This window comes from Sinohyriopsis cumingii, chromosome 1 (assembly GCF_028554795.1).
Source record: "Sinohyriopsis cumingii isolate HCF-2022 chromosome 1, ASM2855479v2, whole genome shotgun sequence".
NCBI lineage: Eukaryota > Metazoa > Mollusca > Bivalvia > Unionida > Unionidae > Sinohyriopsis > Sinohyriopsis cumingii.
The window spans coordinates 27,945,540-27,971,019 of NC_142961.1; the positions used below are offsets into that span (position 1 = coordinate 27,945,540).

The following is a 25,480-nucleotide window of genomic DNA, read 5'->3' on the forward strand; positions in this document are numbered from 1 at the left end:
TTATGGCAAGCACCCAATTGATGCAATCTGCAACCGCCTAATATTCTGGTTAGAACTTGATACATGTAACTCACGATCAGTTCAGTTATGACTCAATTATTTAATTAATTTGGGTGTCAAGTTGTGGAGGAAAATTTCCGGGTTTTCCCCAACTTTCGTCAATATTTGCAAAATTCAAGGTCTTTTCAAGGTCAGGAAAAAAATTATCATTTCTCCCGACTTTTTCCTCAATTTCCCAGTAGTGTGGGAACCCCGGATCAGGCACCATTTTCATCTTGGACAAAGTAGGCATTATTAGAAGTCTTTTGATAAAAACTCCATGGCATAATGATCATCCATTCACTGGGAGTAGTGACAACAAAATTCTCAGGACAGCAATTTCTGATGTATGACTGGCACCATTTTCATTTAATGACCAACTGGGTATCATGTATGACTATTAGTGAATTTCTGGTGAAATATATGGCTTTCTGTTAGGAGGAATTGCAATCATAAGATTTTCAAGATAGTTGCTATGGTGGTTACAATGGACATCCAATCAGCATCATTTTTATTTTCTGACCAACTTGATCCCATAAATCTCTTAGTGAAAACCTGCTGTTGCTATAACTATCACTATAGGAGAAGCAGCGATGACAAAATCTTGAGCTAGTTCAGCACCATTTTCAATTTAGTCCAAGTGGACACTGGAAGAAAACTTTGTGAAAACCCACCAAGAAAATGACTTGCAAGGAGGAATTGTAATAACAAGATTTTGGCAACCATATTGGTCTTCAGCTCTGCACCATGTTCTTTTTTAGAACCAAGTAGCCATCATAAGAAGTCTTTTTGTGAAAAACCCATGTTGATATGACCATCCATTCAGGAAGAAGTCTGAGATTTTCAAGATGGCAGCTGTGATTGTCATAATTGGATGTCTGAGCCACACCATTTTTATTTAGGACTAACTAGACCATGGGATGACTGTGTGTGAAGTTTCATCACAATCTTCCAAGCAGTTTAACAGCTCTAGCAACAACAAACTTGTGCTATTGAATGGATGGATTTTGGATGACAGACGAAAAATGAACAAAAGCCAGTCACATAAGCTCTTCTGGTCTATAACCACTAGAGTTAATATTGTAATACTTGTGTCACTATGTTCTTGCTACATCCTCAAGGATGGAAGTATCCTCATCCATGACCATAATTTGAATCTCTCACTAGACAGAATGTTCTTCAGATCAAAAACAGAAAGAACCCAGAACCAGTCTATGTGTGTGTGTGTGTGTGATTTGGATTTTTTAACGTAGCTTTAACAATTTTTCAGTCATATCGCTATGTCTGCAGTGTGGCTGTTTATAGTGATGTCTAGCACTGAGACATCATGCAGAAGACATGTAACATGATGTCCTACCCAGTCACATTATCCTGACACCAGGCCAACCAGTCCTAATACTAACCTCTTAATGCTGAGCACCAAGCGAGGCAGCTGTTAGTACCATTTTATAAGTCTTTGGTATGACTTAGCTGGGGTTTGAACCCACGACCTACTGCATCCGAGTTGGATGCTCTAATTACTAGGCCACCAGAGCGGTTAGGACCAGTCTGACTACTTGACATAGGTTCATGTGGCACACTCTTCCTCTATCAGCAAGAACTATGCTCAAGCCATCAAAGCACGAAGCTTGCTACTTCTCACATATACTAAGAGCAGGAAAACATTTCTATGGGTAAGGTTCTCGAAAGGAGCTTTCCCCAACAGCTTATAAGAGGTATTTGACAAGACCATAAAATGCACACAAGATTCCCTCAAATGCCACGAGTGAGAAACTGGTCCTTGTAAGATAACAGGATAAATTCATAGACTTTTCCCAAACTTTCAAAGATCAGAGATTTTTAAAACCTATTTTCACTAACATTTTGTATACAAGTTATGTATATGAGAAAACAATGAATACAAAGTACTACAATATTGTTTAATGAAGAAATTCAAGCTATAATTAATCAAAAGAAAGAAACCAGGAAAACTTTACTACATCCGAATTTAACAACCTTGGACAATTTTTGTTGTTGTGATTATTACAAGGCCCCTGAAATGTGTTTCTTATTGCAATGTTTTTAAAATTAAGTTAGGTAGGTAAGGTATTTTTTGGTATAAATATTATATATAATGATTAATACATATAATAATGTACTAAGTGCTTAAGTACTGGCTAAACCAGTTCAATTACATGCACAAATCTAATATGGGAACTTTTGGGAATTAAAAAAAAAACCCCAAAAACATTTATATAGGTAGGTAAGGTATTTTCTGGTATAAATATTACATATAATGATTAATACATATAATAATGTACTAAGTGCTTAAGTACTGGCTAAACCAGTTCAATTACATACACAAATTTAATATGGGAACTTTTGGAAATTGAAAAAACCTCAAAGAAACATTTATATATAATATAATGATTACTATATGTTATGTTGTATTAAGCACTTCAAGTTCTGGCTAAACCATCTCAATGAAATGCACAAATCAATATCAATCAGGTGCACAAATCATTATCAGGATTTGTTTTCTATTTTTAATTTATTTAAAACATTATAGTTATTATAATGACAAGTATGTATTATGTACTAAGCTCTTCAAGTATTGGGTTAAACCAGCTCAATTAAATGCACAAATCAATTTTGGGATTTTCTTTTCACTCCAAGGGTGCTAGGGTTGGCAAGAATAATACAGAGACACTCAGTTGACTGAAAACATTTTGGGGGCTGCAACAATTGATTTATTTCTTAAGAAAGCTAAGCAAGAATTGTGCATCTACCATCTATATGCCCTCCCCTGCAAAATTATCTACAGAAGTAAACAATTATACAAGAAAACAAATTCCAGAACTACACATGGATAGGAATTACTTATCCATGCTGGTACCATGAAGGAGCACATACTAAATTTTAATGCCACTTTAAAACATGTTTTGAAAAAACAACCTGAATAAATAAAAATTACACTGGACTGTAGCAAGGACTAAGTGGGACTAACACTCAGATGAATGAAATGTAGGTGGACTGCTGAAAAGCTTTGAAAAAGCCAACAGCAAAATTATCTGGTGAAACAAAACAGGAGGAAGAAATTGTTTATCGTCGTGTATGTTGTTTGATTTGGGACACGGCTTCTCAGAAGCAATGTAAAAAAGCCATCCACATCGGGATGCTTTGTGTCAAGTTTGGTCAAATTCTGAATAACCTTTATAGAGAAGTCATTACAAGGTTTTCTATTTTTAGTCATGGTGGCCATATTTGATAAGGAAATGGCATCATTTGAACAAACTGGAAACTTCTTAATGATGGATGCTTTCTGTCAAATTTTGTCTAATTCTGCTCAATGTTTTTTTTAAGTGTACAGGCTTGTATTAACTTTAAGTAACACTGGCCATATATAACCCTTTACCTCATAGAGCAAAGTTACCAAGTGCAGAATGCTATAAATAGAACACCTGTTACCTATTCGACTCCATATGCATAGGCCTGCCTGTTAACTGTTAAGCAATGTAGTGTATGTTATGTTTAACAGCACTTTTAACCATTTTACATTTTTGGTACACATCTATTATGTGTGGAAAAATTTAAGAGTAAAGTCCGATTGTTATAGCTGTGTAATTATTTTTCACGGAAGAATTTTTTATGTGCTTTAAAATCTTGAGAGAAATCATTCACCGTCAGTCAGTGAGACCACGTGACCAACCGTAGCTGCCATTTCTCATACTCACAATTTACAAGTTTTTTGTCCACGTCTACATCACTAAATCATCTGAATTTGATAATTTATAAAAACTAATTGCTGCCTACATCAATATCAGAGCCTCTACCTAAGTTATTGAATCTTTCATAGTTGTGATTCTAATCATGAAAACTTTGTAAGTACTGAATGAAATCCGCGACCTCCATTTTGGAAAGTGGAGATTACGAACCAGTTACTTTAAATAGCAGATATCGACCAGAGCATAAACAGTGACCATGTGATTTGATGTAATTATCATTCTCAGAAATGAGTTTAGTATTTAATAGGGGGTTTTCCCCGAAGGTGGCGCTATGAAAACCTTTTATAAGGCACTTCCATGTGAATGGAGTAGAGATGTCAAAAGGCGCTTCCATGTGAATGGAGTAGAGATGTCAAAAGACGCTTCCATGTGAATGGAGTAGTTGTCCAAAGGCACTTGCATGAGGTAAAGGGTTAATGGCCTATTAACATAATTTGAATAAATTTTACAGATGCTTTCCATAACATTTGGTCAAATTATTTTTCACAGTTCTTTTAGAGGAAGTAGTTAAGAAGTTTCTTGATTTTTCACTAATGTTGGCCATATTTTATGGCATACTGGTTTTCATACTAACTTGAAAGAACTTATGCCTGGATGCTATGTCAAATTTGATCAAATTTTGTTCAGTGTCTTTTGAGAACTACCTGTAAATAACAATTATGAATGGAAATACCATGCACAATGGGCAAATGACTATATCTGAAACTAACTTTACTTTACAGCCCAGTGACATAAAATAATCTAATTTTAAATTTTAAGTCTTTTCTTTCCTTATTTCGTAACAGATAATTACTCAAACTTGTAAAACATTTGACGGAAAATATTTAAGCAATCAGAGCTTAAGGTATTCAACTGCCCGATGAACTATCTAATTTTTCTGAAAGAAACATTTCACCTGCCATTGTAATGCTGCATTTTTTATTTTGAAGTTTTTAAAATACACTTATTACAACGTAATTATTAATATTCAACTCCATGATGGAGCACCATCTGTAGGTCCCTCTACATCACGTGTCAAACTCAAGGCCCGCGGGCCACATCAGGCCCGGCGTACAATTATATCCAGCCCGAGAGAGAATTTTAGGCAAAAATAATTTTTAATGGCCCTGCGATATAAAGTGCAAATCAAATTCCCTAATTAGCAACCTTGCCAAACATCCAGCTCTGACAAATTAGCATAAGAGCGCAAATGGGTATGCCAATGATATTTTATTATTAAAACTTTTTTCTGTTTTAATTTATATTAATGTTTAAAAAAGGTTTAATCTTCCGCTTATTGAATGTTTATCCTGTTCGGCCCGCAACCTTACGTGTGATTTGAGTTTTGGCCCGCTGAGCGATTGAGTTTGACACCCCTGCTCTACATTATGAAGCTTATTCTATTAAAAACTGTGTGTACAAAGTGATGCAAGTGACATATAAATTAGGAATAGTACTATTTCTGTTTTTCCTATTTCACCTAAAATTAATGATCAATTGTACAGCACAAGTTAAATAAGCCGTCTGTCGATCATACTGACTTTGTAATGGTTAAATGAGCAGTACCTAAGTGATTGTTTGACAATTAAGCTATTTTAGGGCATCAGAAATGTATAAAAGCCTCCAGTACAATATTTACTCCCAAAATGAACTGACATCATTACATTATATTTTATTCCATTTAATTCAAAGAAATGGTAGCTGTTGATTCTATTGATATGGAGTGAGTGTTGTTTGTAACTGTGACATATCCACAGGATTATCACACAATTAAGGAATCTAAGTTAGTGTTTTTACTTATTGATATAAAAAAAAGATAAACGCCTCTCCAACTTGATTTCAGTTTTCAGCATTCAGAAAACAAAAGTACTCCAAGGCATAGAGTAATGAAATACAGAGGCTAAACATGGTCCTGACATCAAAATTGAAAGTATACACTTGGAGATCAAACGAGCTAAGGCGTATGCCACCATTATTGAGAATTCACCACATGAAGATGAAGAAATTATGAAGTTGTTGGAGATCTTTTTAGTTATGGGCCCATCTTCAGCAGAATATGAAAGAAGTTTCAGTCTTGTTAATAACATCACAAGTATAAGGGTAAGACCATTTTTCTGCATGGGTTAGGCGTGAAAAATATGTCCTTTTTGGGCAAGTGAATTTCAAGTCTAAGACTTTTTCACACAAATGATTCCAGAACAGAAACCACTCAGTTTAATCTAATCTCTCTGAATTAAACTGTCTTCATTACATAGCTTGATTCACTTTTTTCAAGGCCAAAAGAGCTAATTATTGGGGGAAAAAAGCACAACAATACAGTTGCAACTATGATTCCATGGACAGGGGTCACCTCCAAATATTTTAATGGGCCAAAGTTGAGTAGCAGATAATACTTATTGCACTAATAGTGCTAAAAATGTTTTGATTTCTACTTGTATATTTTTGCAGCCACAACATTGTCATCGGCACTGAATTTTTCTCTCCAAATCTTACTCTGATTAACTTTAGTGGTGGTCACTTACCATCTGTCAACATTTATTACCTAAAAACCATTCCCATTTTTTTAACCTGAAATATTTTTCATTTCAAATTTAATACATGATAAATTGTGTATCTGCACAATATACCCTTATCTGGACCAGGTCCAGTATTTCTGAGAGACAAAAATATGAATCAAATGTGCATATAAACTGGCACAGTAATTTACAGAAAAATCACATTTTGTTCACTAGAAATTTCTTTGAAAACCCTCCTCTCCCAATCCCCCAATCTAACTGAATCACCTTGTCTACTTCGACAAGTGGACTGAATGTAGAATTGACAAGGAAAGGCATTTAATAAAAAGAAAAGAAAAATGTCTGATGTATTGGTAACTTCTTGGCCAATCCTTGATATGTAAATAGACAAGGTGGACAAAATGGTAACTAATGGCAGCTACTGGTATAAATTTTAGATATGATCTGTAACACTGACATTGAAGTTGTGAATTACTATGCTCCCAGCTTTGACAGGAAGAGACAAATTAAAATTGTTCTACAAACAACCAGCCTGTCAGTCGTGATGTTCTCATGAATGGGCTATAAATGCATGGAATTTCTTCAAATTGTGTGAAATTTTGGCAGGTCTCCATTAGTGTATTCAACTGACACAAAAGTTGATAAAAAAAGTATGTGTGTGTGTGATTTGGATTTTTAACATAGCTTAAACAATTGTTCAGTGTCTGGCAGTTTATAGTGATGTCTTGCAATGGGGCATGTCGCATGACATGTAGCATGATATCCCACCCAGGCACGTTATTCTGGCACTAGGCCAACCATTCTTAACACTAACCTCTTAATGCTGAGTGCCTAGTGAGGCAGTGATTAGTACGATTTTTATAGTCTTTGGTATGACTTGGCCAGGGTTCAAACCTGCGACCTCACACGTATGAAGTGGATGCTCTAACCACTAGGCCACAGAAGCAGTCCTCAAAAAGTATAAAATAATCACATTTTACATGGCTCTTTGATAAAAAATGAGACGAGTTTTTTTAGGCTGAATGATGGGTCATGGAGCAAACATTTTGCACACATATTTAAACTACTCAGTAATTTTGTCACAGATCATTATGCGTCTGAATTCAATGGGAAAAATTAACAGAAAAATTAGGTTAAGAAGGACGAAGCATATGTACAGTTCATTACGTTCCAGGGTCTATGAACTGTGTCTGTACAAATTTCATACTGCTAAAATTGTATTATAAGCATTTATCAGTACCTTTATGCAATGTATATTTCCAATAATTAACACTTGTACGCCTATTTATTTGAACAACTGCAGCAAGAATAATAAACAAACAACACATGCTTTCAGCGTGCATATAACCTTTACTTCAGATTTTGTGAATATCAAAAGAAACATGTGAAAAATACTTTTATAAAGATTTTTAAGCTGAACACATGTACAATTTCATACCCTTTCAATTTCCAGCTAATAAAGTGAACATTATTTACTGGTCAACTGATTGCATCTAATAACACAGCCAAGCCCAGCAAACATGTTGGCGGTTTTCGTTTTATTAAATTGTGAGAATCTTTTATCAACCAATGCATTGTCTGCTGCTTGGTTGTGTATGCAGTTAAAGAAGAAACACATCTCATCTATTGTTTGAGCAATGATTGTATGCAGAATTAATTGAAGACAATCACAAAGATGACTTACTGGCTTTACTCATGGATCAGTAATAAGTAACATTTCCGATGTTTATTTTGGCATAACACTTCAAGAACCTGGTGAAATTGTTACATTTCAGAAGCCATGCCATGACTGCATTATATTTGAATTCATATGCGAACTCTTCCCACAAATGATAATAAACATTTTACACATTTCTCATACTTTAAAAATAAATATTTTTCTGGGTTTGAGCAAAACACAATCTCTTCCCCAAAATGATAATACATTTTTTATACACTATTTCACGTACTTTGAAAAGATTTTTTTTTTTCATTTTCCTAATTTTAATAACTGCCAAAAATTAGCGTACTTTGGACAAATTCAGGCTGATATTTCAAGCACATGGGAGCAACCATTTTGGTCATATGCATGCTTAAATCATGTACAATTTCCACAGGTACAATATGTAAAGAAATATCAGTCACAAAAAATGACAGTAGTATACAGGTATGCCAACATTCTCTCCATTGTACATGTTGCAATTTCAAGCAACTTCACCATATATCTGTCACTGTCTCAGAAGTAAGTACTATTTGTTGAGCCTACTCCAATTTGTTCTCAGCTGGCCCTGATAACATATTATTAAAAACAAAATAAAAAATGGACTAAAAAATACTTACCATGATTGACAACTTTATTCTCTGGTGTAGCAGAAGGTGACTGCCTGTTTCTCCGATTAAGTTGCATGTTCTTCTTTGAATCCTCGACAGCTTTAGTGGAATCCTTCTTATCTAACACTGGAACTTTAGCTACAGCAGTCTTTACATCTTTTCTACAATCCCTCTGTGCTGTTTTTGCCTTTTCATCCAAAGGAACATTCCGTGTGTTTGACCGAGCCCTTAGGCCACTTTTAACAGTGTCTATCAAAGTTGGTGTACTTAAACTGTTTGCCAACTCATAATCAGGGCTCATGTTGACTACATTTGCATTAACCAAGTGCCTCACTCCTTTAGAATCCTTTAAATCTACTTTTACACTAGAATCACTGTTGTCCACTTTTAATTTCTTAGTCTGATGATCATCTGATGAGTTAGAATTCTCACCATCCCCAGTATTTGTCCTTTTCCTGCTCCTAAGCTGCATGGGGGCAGCATCAGTCTCTCCTGGAAGTGCAGCTTTCATGCCTGAAGTGTCCTCAAAACCCTCCTCATTTGAACTCCTTAGTTTTTTGCCTGTTTTCAGAGGTCGCAAATAATGCTGACTATCCTCATCACCTGTGTGAGTGCAAATGCCCTCAATTTCTGTTAACACTGGTGGTTCCCTATCCTCATCATGCATTGCATTGACAACCTCAGAGTACTCAGACATGACAAGATGTTCTGATAAATTTTGCTGAGAGGTCACATCATTGCACAATGCTGTTTTACACTCAACTGTGTGAACTGGACTGTCCTCCTTACAAATGTTGGGGGGCCCTGAGGAGTTACTGTTGTCAGTGCTGGCAGAGGATTCCAAGTCTGCAGTGTAAGATTTGAGATCTGGGGGGCCAGGTTGCAGGGATGTTGAGTCTTGTACTTCATTTAATGAAGGCTGACTAGGCATCTCATTAACAAAGAAAGATTCTTTAACTGAACAACACTGAACAGTTACAGCTGCTGATGTAGTTAGAACTGATTCATTCAATGACAATGAAATATTTTCAATGGTATCAGAAATAAACTGATCACTTAAATGTTTCTGTGAATCAAGAATTGAATCTTGCAGGGAATTTAAAGATGCATGTGATATTTGCTCTGATGACTGTGAAGCACTATTTGTACTGAAATGTTCAGTCCTTGCTGTCTGTTCATTCCCTGTATGACCATTCACAGCTGTGGTTGAGGCAGCATTATTGTTATAAACACTGATACTACCATCTACGGAGTCTTTTCTACTTGTCCTGTCTACAGCTGTACTGCTGTTTAAATCAATGATCACATTATCACAGGGAGTATCAAAACCAGAAATATTACTTACAGACACCCCAATGGGTAGAGCTGCTCCAAGTCTGTCCCCTTGCGTAACTGCTGCCCCACTACCATTTGTAGAATTCACCTCTTCATCCACAATACCACTTGCAACCACTGGTTGCCTCATTTGACATAACACAGATGTGTGTGGCTGAGTTGATGAAGGTAACACAGCCTGAGATTGTGTGGATATGGAGTGCAGAATGGCTGTCTCCTGCAGCATCTCAGACAGTCCCATTGATTGGAAAGGGCTTTTAGGTTTTTCAGGACCTTTGGAATTATGCAGTCTAGCATTCAAAGGTGGAAAGCTTGTTTGAGATCTCTCCAGTGAGGGGGCAATTCCTTGAACTGAGCTGCCTATAAATGTACTCACTGAAACTTTAACAGAATCTGAAGCACAATTCACTGCTGCATTTGTATCATTATTGCACATAAGGTTTGGTAAGGATGTCTGTAATGATATTGGACTTTCAGCACAAGCACTATACACTTGAGTTGGCAATGATCTTGAGACACTACTACTGGTTTTTTCCTGACTTGTCCTTGATGAAAGATGAGCACTATTATGAGCACTATGTGCTTCATTTAAGGTGTAAGTTTTTGGCGATAAAATGGTCCCTATCACTGCTGGCACAACTGAAGTAGATGCACTGTTACTAACACTAGTCAGACTATGTGTATGGGACAAACCAACACACGCACAAGTCCTTGTTACTGTTGACGTGACTGATGTAAGAGATTTCTCAGAAATCACTGGCAGTGTATTTGTGGCATGTACCTCATCCATATGAACTGGGTTGGGCAGCAGACTTTCCTCATTCCTCAGTGGTGGATGGGCAAAGTCAGCCTCAGAATGAAGTATAAATGAGGATGTCACTGGGAATGGTGGATGTCCCAAAGAATCCATGAAATATGCAGGTGTTGTCGTTATTGCTGATGGTTTACCATTTACCCCTGGTTTGGGACCTGAGCGTGGAGGAGAACTGGTCCCTTGTCCTGCTGATCGGCTGCTGGCTGTACCAGTAGAAGAAACACTAATGCCTGGAGATCTACGATTTACATGAGGTAGAGAGTTCGAGTTATCTATAGATGGAAGTGGCTTCACAACTTTTTGCACAGACTCTGTTAATCTCTTTGGGAGAGGCAACAAAGAGGAGTCTGAGTGATAAGTAAGAGAGTTCAACATGGCACCAGCAGGTGATGACTTACGACCATAAATACTTGTAATGTTTGTTCCTTTGGGTGAATCAACACTAGCATTTGTTGTCACTGATGAAGACACCAATGTTTTTGGCACAAAATGAGCTCCTTTTGTTCCAGGCCCATTAACAGAAGTCTTCTCTTTTTCCCCTGAGCTGCTGGGTCCTAGTCCTGGAATCTGGCTATTCTGAAGAGTCTCTGCAAAAAGCTGATGAAGTTCTGACAGGCTGAAACCTGCAGCAGAGGATCCTGGGAGTCTAGGAGGCCCTCCTAAAGGGGACCTTGGAGATCTACTCCTCATTTCCCCAGAAGTATTCTGGGATGAAAATGGCATATTCTGCAGCTGTGAGAAAAAAGGACCCAGTTTCTGTAGGATATGTGGCTCTAATGAAGCAAACTGGCTCAGCTGATGCAAGGATGGTGTGTGTCCCTCTGAAGTCTTCATGATGGACGGTGCTTCCATACTGCACTGTGGGGAAAATCTTGAAAGGACATCTACTGCAGATTCACCGGTGTTAGACTTTGGCAAAGATGAAAAGGGATCAGTGGACACAGACGACAGAGAAGGGGAGGGAAATGGGGCAATAGGGGACTTTCTGTTTTGATCAATGTTACGGTTCGGCAGATGAGCTGCATATTCCTGGGCAGTCAACAATGTTTGTTTGGTATATGGGATTCCCGGCATTCCTTGCACACCAACCATATCCAACATCCGTGGATTATTGCTGGGACTGTTTCTGGGACTTCCTCTAGGACTGTTACGTGGACTGTTCTTTTTCTTTTGCATTGCATTATCAGGATTTCCTGTAATGACAAAAAAATGTTTTAATTTTTAAAAAAATTAATATTTGTAAAATCAGTAATTTTAGCACATAGTAGAGAATGTATGCTCCATTGACACAACTATGACATAATTAAAAAAGGCCTGCATATCTACCCTAATGTTTTCTTCATGTTGTTAACAAAAACAGACATGCAGGGAAGGACATACTTTACTAAAGTTACAAACAGCAATGTCAGACATGGTCTGAATAAAAATCAGATCAATTAGTCACGCTACATTTTCTTATGCAGGAAGAAACAAATGGGGGGGGGGGGGTGTCCAACAATGTGCCAATTATCTCTCTCTATGCAGAAATTTTGATTACAAGGCATACCCTTTTATAAATTTATGTTCAGTGTCTTGTGAATATGAATGTAGAATCCAATGACATGTAAACAAAACTTGAGATCATCTGTCAATTACAAGATAATCTATTTCTAAAAGGATACTGAGTCATCTGGGTCTGGGATCATGTGAAAAAGTGAAGGTCATTGAGTAAAAACGGCATATATTCAAGGTTCGCAGCATTTATTTCTGGTGGTCGTACATACCACAGTAATTTTTCACTGAAATGCTCCTTGGAAGATTCCATCAATACATAATATACACAAATTCCAGAGTAATCTTATTATGAATCAAATAACCTCTTAATGCTGAGCGCCAAGTGAGGCAACTGTTAGTACCAATTTGTAAGTCTCTGATATGACTCAGCCGGGGATCAAACCCATGACCTCCCGCATCCAAGGTGGACGCTATAACCAAAAGGCCACCAGAGCGGTTTTATGAAAGACAGCCAGTAAACAAAACATACTGACTCCACAACATGAAAATAATTACACCACTCCCTCGATAACTCGTGCCCTGATAACTCATGAACCCACTATACCACGGGGTCAGGCGTGCATCCCATTTTTTTAAACCAGAAAAAACGGGTAAAAAATTATTTTTTCTTAAAATTTGAAGAATATCGCAATCAAAATTAATTGGTAACTGAAAATTTGATATATCGCTTGTTTTATAGTCGAAAACAGTAGATAGGACCTCGAAAATTTAATCAACATTATGAAATTATCAGCTTTTAATAAGAAGTCATATATATAAGTGGTTACATTTTCTGTCCAAACGACATTCTTAGTACACCGTAATTAAAAATATTCAAGGATATTTCGATCAATGAAAATGTCAATTGCGCCTGGTGTTGGCAGTACATTAATACTTAAATACCCAATAAATAATTTTTGTTTAGTGAAATTTGTGTTTTAATTCTATCATTTTGTTAAGTGTAATCATGACAAATGCAGTGTGTATTTAAACATAAAATGTGTCAATCTTCTATAACATACGTCTACAAGTGTTTCTCTGAGAACCTAATTAAGTGCCGACTGTGTTTTGATAACTGACTTGCAGAAGTATTTGCTGTAGTCTTGCACTGAATTAAAAGCTGGCCTTCTTTGTATTATCATGTTAATTATCTCTTTTGAATCAAATAAAAAAGGTGGATTAAAAGAAAAGTTAACAGGCATGCAAATCCTACACACTTAAAATCTAGCGACCCCAGTCGTATGTTGGGTGAACTCATTTCATGGATCCATTGAACACTGTTAAAAATATTATTGTGTATGTAACTTAAACTACCTTAAATTAACTGACTCATTCATAACTGTGATCAAAGATAGCAAGGCAACCAAGCTAAAAGAATACTTCGTATAATAAAAAGCTTGGTTTCACAGACACGGACCATTGTGGGCAAGCGAGTTTCACTAAAAGATATCCTCAAGGATGATAAGTTCCACTATTACTTCAATGAAATCACAACATCAATAATGTACTAACTGAACAAATAAAAAAATTGAGTTTCAACGTAGACGATAGTCTCACAAAATAAATGTTTTTTAAAAATAAAAAAAAACTCTTGTTTGGCTTTGTCTCAAGAGTTAGACTAGTTCCCTGCTTGTTGACGAACTCCTGTATTGTCAGGGTACTATTAAATACCATTCCGGGAACCAGACTTGTCAACAAAACAAAAAGCTTGAGGTTGTTCAAACCATTTAGAACAATCTTTCACACGTTGGACATTTTGAAAATAAATGTTTTTTATACAGAGTAATGAACAACTTTATTAAAAAAAGCTCGTTGTTAACAGTTATTATCGATGTAATTGTAAATCGAGAATTAATTCATTACACAGCCCAGTCCCCTTCTCCCCCACCTTACATTTTTCCTCGATGTTTAAGTGGATTTTTTCAATTTTTGGAGGTCCCTCAGTAACTCATGCCCTTATTTATAGTGCAGTCAATGTTTGTGGACCACGTTGTGTGCCAGTTATCAAGGGAGAGGTGGTATGGGCTAGAGACATTACATAAAATACAGACAGAAAACAACTAAACTTCTGAAAATCTTCAGATTATCCTTGCTCTCACAAAGGAATACTTGTAGACATTACTATATGCAAGTACATAATGAAAACAAAGAACCATTTAATTTCTTTTCTTTAAAAAATGAATTCTAAATATTTCTGTAAGTTGGATTTGATCTGAATATCTTTGACAAAATCCCATTTGACTGCCAAGTTGGCATATTTGACACATGTCAAATATGTGATTAAAGATATATAATTATTTTTTTATATTTGAAATTAATCTGTGACAAATACAACTTTTTTGTTAAAAAAAATCTTTTTAATATTTGGATTCATTTTGTCATGAACATCAAAAACCCGTTTTTATTATTATTATTGTTAATGTCAGCTCAATGTCTTTTAAAGTCTCCGCTATAATGTAAACTTAATCATCCCACATTAGGTACAGTTTTTAGATGACAACTTATATAACAATTAACACAGAGCAAATTCACATGCTATTACAGACTGCCAAATTAATTGGGGGGGGGGGGAGGGCTGTGATGATTTCTTCTTTTTTGAGCAGAGATATTTTTCTTTTCTTTTATCTCAAGATATTTAATTCTGTTTAATAATGTAATGGATATAACATGGTGTTAGTTTGCTTAATTCAGAGAAAGTTATTTTTTCTGTGTGTGCGACTGGAAACATACAAAAAAGAAAATCCTAAGCCCCTGCCCCCAAAAATTAATTTGTTGGTATATTGAAGTATTACTGTGGTTTGTTCAAACATGCTGTTAGGCACACAAGACAAAATATAAAGAGCCAGGGTGATTTCTAGTCCCTAATAAGGCTGTAATATTTATTTAACTTTCCTAATGTGCATAATGTATACAATAACTCACAAGATGCAATAAATGAACATCTCAAAACTCTAATCTTTCCCCTGATCTGCAAGTTAGACATATATTATTTAGAAGTATATGCATGTCTTAAGTAGCTCAACTTCCTATTGTTTCACATGCTGTGCATCTTTAGTCTCTTATTAACACATTAACCCCTGGTGACGAGTTTACGTGGCAGGAGGTAGTAGCCTACTGCCGAGCTCTGAAGCGTCCACGGTTATGTATGATACGCTAAAGTGGGTGGTATTATAGAAAGGTAGACAGATGTAGCTCTACAATGATACCAAATAATCTGGAAGTTCTAGTTGCACTAAAAAATACAGAGGTTAAAACCTCATTTTTTGGACCCGATTTTTTTCCACCCAAAATTCGCCTGTGGTCATAATCTGATTTTATGTCTGAATTTTATACTTTTTGGTCTCAGATCTAAGTCAGACCAGTATGAACTGCAAACAGACAGATGAACCTTTGCAAAAAGTAGGATATGATGGGCATTTGGAATAGAGAGTGGTATCAATACGAGAATGATGGGTCCGTTAAGCACAACAATTTAAAACAAATAATAATCCAATTTTTACCCTTCTGCTCGTGCACGAGCCAAATAGCCAATGAGAAATGATGTTGCTAACACAACAAGGCATTATGTTATTGGAAAATCACCTGGAAGTTGATTTATTAGGATTTATTCAGAAACAGCTTTCAAAATGTGTTTCCAACTCAATTTTCAGGTGAAAATGACAAAAACCTCCAGGGGTTAATGTGTTAAGGTAGGATTTAGATGTATAACCAGCTTTTGTTGAATGCATCTGACATTAGGAAAAGCATTCCTAAGATAACTGTGACATTGTTTTGAACTGCTACATATATTTACATAATGAAAAGATCTGCAATGAAAGCAGACATACTGCCTGGACATGTCACTGGTTCATATTAGATGTGCTATTAGGTAAGATCCCAAACAATACATTTTGTTTATTCCCCAGCCCTGTAACAAGCATAAAAGTGCCTATTATAAAAACATTAATTGTTTCTACATGTATATTTAAATTCGATCCTCACTTAAGGTTACTGTATATTGTTATGTATAATTAACTGAGTGTTTAACTTTGTCCATGATTGTAAGTTGTAAACAGTATGTTCACAAAGGGAACTTTTGTCCATGATTGTAAGTTGTAAATAGAATGTGTACATAGCATTTGAGTTTGGAACATTTTAGGCCAAGTCTTTGAAAAAATTAGACAAATTTTCTGTTGTAATGATTTACATCTAGGCAAGGTGAAAATGTGTATAAATAAGGGTTAGATAAACAAATAATTAATTCCTGTTCTATATCATCCTGCGGGAATCAATGATTGGAGTTTGCAGTTGTGTTGTCAACATCAGACATAATTGTGAGGAATTATTTATTTAAAATATTCATAGGAAGTACTAAAGTGCTCACTGACATTTTAATTAATACACTAATATGATTTTTACTCAAAGACATTTTGTATTACATTATTTGTTATATCAAGATATTCAATACTAGTAATTCATTCAAAACATTCTTTATTTTTGGACTTGTGATATGACACTTAGGATTTTAGAGGATTTCTTGAAATTTTCAGTTTGTATTGATTAGCAATTATTTGTAATTGATTATACTTAAATTGTTGGTTTTACTTCATTTTGTTAAAAATTTTAAGATCTAGGGTTGTAGCAATACATAAATAATTCCTGTATCACTGGCAGCCATGTGCACCCAGTTACAGATTTTGCAAACATTTCCTTGTACTGGTAATATAATCACCTAAGGTATTTGCAATCATTAATGATGCAGTCCCAGTTTGTTGTCCTTCAGGAATGCATATTATGATGTAAACAATCACAACAAGATCATTGTCGGGTATATATGCATCTCTAAGGCACAGTGAAGTGTAGTGTTCATTACCCTATAGTATTACTATTAGACAAATTGTTGTCCAACTCAAAGCCTGTCCTACCTTAAAAAACTCTTTTATATCCAATCAAAACAAAAGATAATCATCTGAACACTATGCATTTACAATATGGAAAAGGCAAGTCTCACTGCATATACCTTAACATCAAAGCGTAATCAATATTAATTTTACTTTGCAATACCAGATTTTCCCAAAACTAAACTAGCTGAACTGGATGGTTTAAGTGGACTGTTTATAGTAAAACAATAAATTTACATTGTCATGAACTAAAAGGAACACTGTTATTAAATTAGAGTAGAGAATACAACTTTAATTGTTTACAAATTTATGTTGCTGAACAGGGTGCAATTTTCAAGCACATAAATACTGACATATTACAGTTAATGTCAGCACATTTAAGAGAAAGAGTCACGTTTCAATAGAGATCCTGTACTTGTTGGCAAAAATAGATTCAACAAAAATATAGAAATTGGGACAAGAAGTTGATTTATATATGAAAATAAGTGAATTGCTACAAATACCATATCTGAGCATGAAATTCTTGTTCTTTTAATAGTTTATATGAGCAGACCTATGACCTGCAATGTTGAATCACATTTCACAAACCGTATCAACAGACTAAGAACAGAATATGTCATATACAGTGTTCATTTTAGGCTGCACCACAGACCAATTTTGTCTTAGTCCTGGCTGGTTAGTTGGTTAAAGTTGCTCATCTCTGTATAGGTTAAAGTCTCAGCTCAGCCAATGTGTGTATGTGAGAAAGACTGCAAGTAGGTACCATTGGATCCATGGTTCTTCCTGGAGGTTTTCCTGGTTCTTCATCCACCAAATACACTGACTGCAAAATACAGCCATGGATAGCCTATCATGTGCTGAATAATGGTGTTAAACCCCCAAAACTCATCATCAGCCCAAAGATAACAAAAATGACTTACTGATCCTGACAAGTTGGGGCATGAGTCAAGAGCACATGGTCCATGATCAAGGATAAAAAGCATAAATGAGGATTAAAAAGGTCTTCAGCAGAAAGACTGCTGCATTTATTTTCCAAGTAAAACACAAGGAAGAGAAAATATCTACACTCAAGTGTTCAAAATAAAAAAGGCAGGTTCTTCCTTTTAACTGATGATTGCCAAAACCATCTCTAATATACTTGAACTGTTTCTAGATTTTCAAGATGGCCCCATGGTGACCCTATTAGATACAAGTTTGGCATTATTTTCAATGAGGACCAACTAGAATCAAAAGAGATCTTCTGGTGAGAATCCTACATCAACATGGCCATCCTTTCAAGAAAAGTATATGTACCCATAATAAGATTTTTACGATGTCTGTCATGGTGGCAATATTGGATGTAAGAAGGACACCATTTTCATTTAGGCCCAATGAGATGTCATAGGAAGCGTTCTGGTGAATACACTGTAGTGATATCACTATCAATTCAGAGTAGTGAAAATCAGTTTCCATGCTACTAATGCTAGTTATTTTCAGGTATTGTAAAACTGGTCCATTGAGTCTGTTTTGCCCAGTACTTGAAGCACTAAGTACATTATATATACTAATCATTATAATATATATGATGTTAAAAAAAGGAAAAACAACCTACCCTACCCTAATTTTAAAACTAGTGCAATAGGAAACACATGCATGTTTTTGGCCTTACATATTACAATTTAAAAATTTGAAAAATGAGTGACAAGCGAGAAAATTTCTACTTTTCAAATCTCGATGAATGTATTTATTGGTCAACTAAGTCAAAAGCCTTCTTAAAATCAAAGCATATACTTCCAACCAATTTTTATTTTATTATATGCTCATTTTTGTCTCAGTTAACTTTACACTTTCAGAATTTTGCAGTATCTTACAATACTGAACACACGGTGACCTTCATGTTGCACACATGTGCACGACATGTGTGCCTAAAGATAGTATAGCATATTAGGAGTGTGTGTGTGATTAGGATTTTTAACATAGCTTTAAAAAAAATTCAGTCATATCCCTACGATGTCTGCAGTGTGGCAGTTTATAGTGATATCTAGCACTGGTGCATCATGCTGCAGACATGTAGCATCATGTCCCACCCAGTATTAGGAACTACTTTGTAAACAAACATAGTAGACGCTTTAGGTTTCGGTTGATTAAATTTGTCTGTGAATCAATCGCCCATTTGAAAGTAAAGTTAATGATGTGAACAAGTTCACAGAGTCAAAAATGAAATTTTCCAAGAAGAAGAAGAAAATTAGAGAGGATAAAGTTACAGTGTGGATGAACTTTCAATTGAGCAAATGAATGAATGTGATATTGACCATTTCAACAATAAATGTGAGACAGTAAATGAAAATACTAGTTTGATCACTGAAACAGTTATTTAAGAGAATAATCATATCTTTTTACAAATAGAATGGTTAAGACTATGACAAGTGCTCTCTAGGATCTAAAAAAATAAATCAAAGAAAAGCATATTGAGGCCAAGGGCTATTACATATCTATCCAAGAAGTACCATTTACAAATCTGTCTAAATACTAGATTCAAGAAAAAAACAAATGAAGGTTCTAGTTGGAAACTAAGATCCTGAGAGCCAAAAATCAGAGATGACGAAATAATATTTCAGCTGGGAAAATGGAGTATCACACAAAAGCCGCTTTTCAATTTTCCCCATCTAACTATTTTGACACAATGTTAGGCTAGCAACAGAATACACTGTATAATACAGGTGATATCTTGGGTCCCTCCAAAAGTGAGATGCAAGTGACAGGGCATAAGCATGTATTCTTTAGCTGATTGTAAGAATGGTAATAAATATACTTAAATTTATGCATCCTGATGCATCAAAATGTATTTTCTTAGCTAGTTTTTCAAATCCAACCTACATGTAATGCAAAACCTGATACACACCAAAGCTGTACTGCAATTTAAAGTAGCCTATATTTCCAGCTGAAATCCATTCTTACTGCACTAAACTGACCCAATAATCCAGTCCCTCTCAATCAGAAAAACAGAACTGAGTTGGATCAAATTAGAAACAAATTCTGTGCACATACATTCACAATATGACTAAATTTTCAATTTCAAGTAAACCAAAACAGTCCTTTGTAAAACTGATATAAAGCGCATGGCTAAGGTGGCTGGGCAGAGATATATATGCATAAATACTGCTATGGTGTATTGATGAATCTATGGTTGTTAAATTATTTTGGAATAAAGCATAAATTCAATTACATGTACATTGTTTCTTGTAATGTCTTTTATCATTAAGCCTTAGGTAGTTAAATAAAATAAGCATATAATAAAAAGATTACTGCATTTGTTGGAAAATATGAACTCTTTCTTTTCCTTCTGAAAAATACTTCACTCCGCAATGTTGTAAAGTATTTTTAAGAAAAACTCATTCATATTTTCCCATATAAATGCAGTAAACTGTAAATCCATAGCAAGCAACCGATTCATCAGTGAGATTAGTAGTGTAACCTGACAGGACTGGTTTTGTCTCAATCCAGATTGGGATGGGTGAATTAAATGGTACTTTGACATGAAAACAGGTCTTCCAAATTGCTTAGATATGGTTGGAAGAACTGATATAGGTCTATAATTATCTGGATTTGATTTTTAACACATTTTAAAAAACAAAAAAATGTGCATTTCATGTTGCTCTGGGTAGGCAAGAGGGTTGTTTTTGCACTTTATACATAGCTGCCAACATTCCAGGCACACAATTAGAGAAAATAGGGATAAAAAGTCATGAATTTGGACATGAATTAGTGAAAAATACCATGACAATAACTCCATCCACTCTGACCGTCAATACTACACTATATCAAGTTCGCAATATAAAACTGAAACACTACATATATGCAGAAATATTTATTTATCAAGACATGATATTATGGCAGACTTGAACTTCCTCAGCTGCTTGATCGTAAATTTGTTTTCTAAAGACTTCTTGCCTGGTGGTTGATCTTGGCGACTAAAATTGCTGACAAATTTTCTGCAGCTAAGGAGGCCCTAAAGTCTGTAATGCTTCAGCGTTGGTAGCCTGCAGGTCTTCTGCCTATGGCTTAAAATATTCCAGAGCTGAAATCTGCAAATTCTTAATTTTCCCAACTTCTACGTGTTTTTTGCAACTGACGTGCTTCCTCACATCGTCTCTGCGATGGCACACTGAGTGCAAAAAGCATGATGAATATCAATGTTTAATGGAAGAATGCACGGCCAATTTTTGATATATTCCAAATTAAACTTCACTTTCTGAGTAATACATTTCTTTTTCCTTGGTGGTAAAGACATTTTCAAGATCTTACATGCGATGCTGAATGGTAACTCAAATCAGTGTTGGTGACACATGCACTGAGCAAAATTCCGGTTAGGCCCCAATTTCTCTCAAAAGCATTTGTAAAACTACTCTTATAAATATAGATTAAAAGAGATATTGCGACCACCAGTACCGGACCGTTTCGGCAACTGCGAATATCACGACTAGCACTTAACGGGAAATCTGTTATTTTATTAAAGATTTAAAATAACTGAGGATTGGAGAATTCGTGAATTTTTGGCTTGTGGCGCGAATCTGTGAATCGCTGAAAAGTCGTGAAATTCACACCAAATTTGTGAGGATTGGCAGCTATGTTTATATATATATTTAATGTGATTTTTTAAACCAGTCTGCCAACTGGAAACAAATTGTTTCGGCCTGAGCAGGTATAACAATAGCTGCCTTCAGTTTTGATGGAAAGATTCCTTTTGTAATTCTTTGGTTACCTGTTTTGGCAAGAGACGGGGCTATAATATCAGCACAAATGTTTAAGATGCATGGACCTATCTGGTCCAATCAAGCGGATATTTTAGAATTTAATGTTTTCGGCTCACTTAGTACATCTGCACATGACAGGAACTGTGAACTGAATCTCTGCAGGAATTTTTGACTTGACAAAATCCTGTAACTTTGTAAAAATTTTTACATTAGTGGGTGAAATATTTGAATTCATATATGTTACATTACTGAAGTGTTCATTCAATTTGTTAACAATATCATGTACAGTGTATTTAACAATATCATGTACAGTGTATATCACCAGTTATTGTCCACTGATTGGAATCTTAATGTTTCTACTAGGAGTAAAATCATATATTATCAGTTATTGTCCCCTCAATAATTTGATTAGTGATTTTATTGTGTTTACTATAGTAAAATCATTTAGAATTTTCCACATTTCATTTGGATTTTGTTCATGTTCAAAAGATATTTTATAAACTCTTTTACCAGAATCGATCATAACAGTATATCCTTTATGCCAGAGTCTGAAGATGTGCCAATCCTTGATATATTTTTTTTCTGTTCTGACTTCTTTGATTTCTGTCATAAACCATGCAGGATTTTAAGGGTATTTCACTCTTTTCATTTGTAAAAGAAAAGGATGATCTAACACAAAGTTCATAATAATGTACCTGGTTTCAATTGCTTCACTGGAGTTTTCTACATTTTATAACAAAAGAGGTAGGAGTTTGCTAAATCAGATAAAAGTTTTCAACAATGGATTTTCTTAATTATATGTAGGAGACAACCTTATGCTTAGTATCACATATGTCCCAACTATCTACATTGCATGTAGTACAAATTGCATAATGGACACTTAATGAGAAATAAGGGACAAGTACTGCAATGATATTCTCTGATTTATTAATACAGACATGATCAATTAGAGTACTCGATATTTCATCGACTCTTGGTGAGGAAATAAGTTGAGACAACCCACTCAATCATGCTTAGCTATCTTGCACTCTTACAAAGTTGTCTATACAGAAAATCGCCATCATAGATCATGATCTAGAGCTACCTTAAGTCCAAACTTTGTTATCCAAAACAGAGATGAATCTGGTGGCCTGTAGACCTAACATATTGGCTTTGATTAGACAAAACTGTTTGTATCCATTAGTCTCAAGACTCAATGTTTCTTCTTCCTTCATAGGAAACAGGACTGTTATTTATATAATGAATTCCCTAGTTCTTTATGAATAGTTTATGTTCCGAGTTTTGTTTCAATTTCATATCCCTCTTATCAAGTTCATTATTTTGTACATCTATACCAGGAAGGTTTCACATACTGTAGGTCTCATGTACTGTTCTGTTTTGATTAAGTATCCATTTTACCTCATCAAGTTTTGTCAAGATGTGTCTGATATTGATACTTGCCATGTAAAGCCTATGCTTTACTAGACCTAGTGAAGCAAAACTGGGTACAGACTTTGAGGATTCACGTCTAACATTTAAACAAATACTTACATTTATATTCAAATCAGTGCCAGTGAAAAAATGTACACTGACCACTATTTACAAGTACATTTTCACAAGTTCTGTAAACTAAATTGTGGGCATTATAAAGTCTCAGAGGAGGTTATAGCTGCATTATAAAGTCTCTGGGGAGGTTAAAGAGGAATTATAAAATCTCAGGGGAGGTTACAGGACAATTATAAAGTAGAATAAACAGCATGAAGCATCAACAACCCTTAGAAAAAATAACCTTCATACAAAGGTTCATAAAAAAGTTGAGATTACAACTAAAGAAAACCATGAGGCTCCACCTCAACATTAATGGCTGTTGCTGAAGATCAAAGTTGCTGTTTAGTTTTCAAAGATGTGGATTGGTGAGTGACTGGTCCCTGAAGTTCCAAGTTCCTCATTAGTGCTGAAAGATCTGGATGTGACCATATAGTGGAGCCCTTATAAAAGCTAAGAGTACTGCTCTATAGCCTTAATGGTGGATACTGTGTACTTAACAGCCTTTAATGATAGGAAACAACACATGTTCCTTCTGCACCAATTACAAAAGAAGTCTCCCCATGGCATCATAAACAATGACAGTGCCTTCTAGCCATGAATTTGGCAACATTGCTTAAAAAATGGCCCTGTCTACCACTGGCCGTAAAGTGAGGAGACCATTCTTATCCCTACAAGCTGTCTGCCAGAATATTTCTCTTAGTTAAGCTGTGGTGATTTTGAAGTTGTTCAACAGTAGAGGTTCAATCTTCAAAGACAAGGGGCATGAACTGACATCTGAGGTATGCTCAGACTGTTGCATTGTCCACAGCAACCCAAGCATGGTGATTGATACTGTTGATGCACCCTAGAACTGTTAGAAAAACAGCAGACAATTCTTCCCAAGACAACACGCCCTGAAAGACAATTTTCTTTGGCGCTAGGTGATCATCCCTGCATGAATTAGATGCACTAGTGTAAAAGAAGGAGTAAGGTTTCAAAGTTGAATTGAATCTCTTCTCATAAACCTGTCCTTATTTTTGCACCAACTCAGATGGTGATGAAGCAGACATGGGGTCCTTGTCCAGTTTGCTAGATGCAACAGTTGTGGGACCATACAGTCACCTTCCCAAGGAATCTAAGCCTGCTGCTGCATTCTATTTTTTGAGGTGAAGGAGGCAGAGATAAGGAGGTAAGTCTTCTTTTCAAGTCATGCTATGAGAGCAAGTATTTGTCAGAAGAAATGGTTTGATTTTGTTGGTTACCACTATTTTTCATCCCATGGTGGCCAGTATACTGAGTAATGGAAGAACCTTTGAAAACCCTAGAAAGAACCACTAACCTACTGGAAGCTACTGACAAGCTTTCTCATATAAGATCAGCCTTCCTTTGGTAGGGGATTAGGCCTAGACAGGTCACCTTCTCCTAAGAGAGACAGGACACTCAGAAAAACATGTCTGAAGACATTCTGTATCAGCCAGTCCTCAAAGTAAACTGCAAGATGGGAACCCCTAACAACCTTCAATCAGTCACTATTACACCTATTACAATGGAAAAAAGCTTTTCTTACAGAAGCTAGACCAAAAGAAAGAACCAGAAATTTGAAGCTCTCCTGTCCCAGACAAACCACAGCAGGTATTCATCATTTAATGTGGAAAGGACCCATGCAGCATCCAACAGGTCTGATCAAGCCTCTGAAGAAAGAAAAAAAAACTTAACCTGGCAACTACTGGGATGCTGTGAGGAGGAGGAAGTCAATATACTACTTTCTCCTGACCCTTCCAGTTATATTGTCATGATAAAGACTCACAGAAAAGAGTTTTAAACCAGGGTTACGATGGTTGCCCTGCCTGAAATGTTCGGGGGGGGGGGGGGGGGGGCAGGGCAGTCATGGGTTTTCCAAAATGAGGGCATTTCTTTGCTGTTCACACAAGACCCAGTAATGCAGTCAGGGACTAGTACTACTGAACTTCAATCTTAAGATCACTTAAGGGCTGGCTAATCTGGAAAGGCTCCCAGCCTGCTGATCCAAAAGATATGGGACACAGATGCAGAACTGCCAATCCTAATAAAA

The 25,480-nt window shown here is 35.8% G+C and overlaps 1 protein-coding gene across 2 annotated transcripts in view; it reads right to left on the minus strand.

Moving 5' to 3' along the window:
• LOC149806592 (uncharacterized) overlaps window positions 1-25,480 on the minus strand; it is an 86,171-nt gene that overhangs the window by 27,215 nt on the left and 33,476 nt on the right. For both annotated transcript variants that reach the window (XM_089955181.1, XM_089955190.1), the window contains exon 4: window positions 8,618-11,950. In XM_089955181.1, coding sequence (XP_089811307.1) covers window positions 8,618-11,950 — 3,333 coding nt within the window. The remainder of the gene's footprint in view (window positions 1-8,617; window positions 11,951-25,480) is intronic.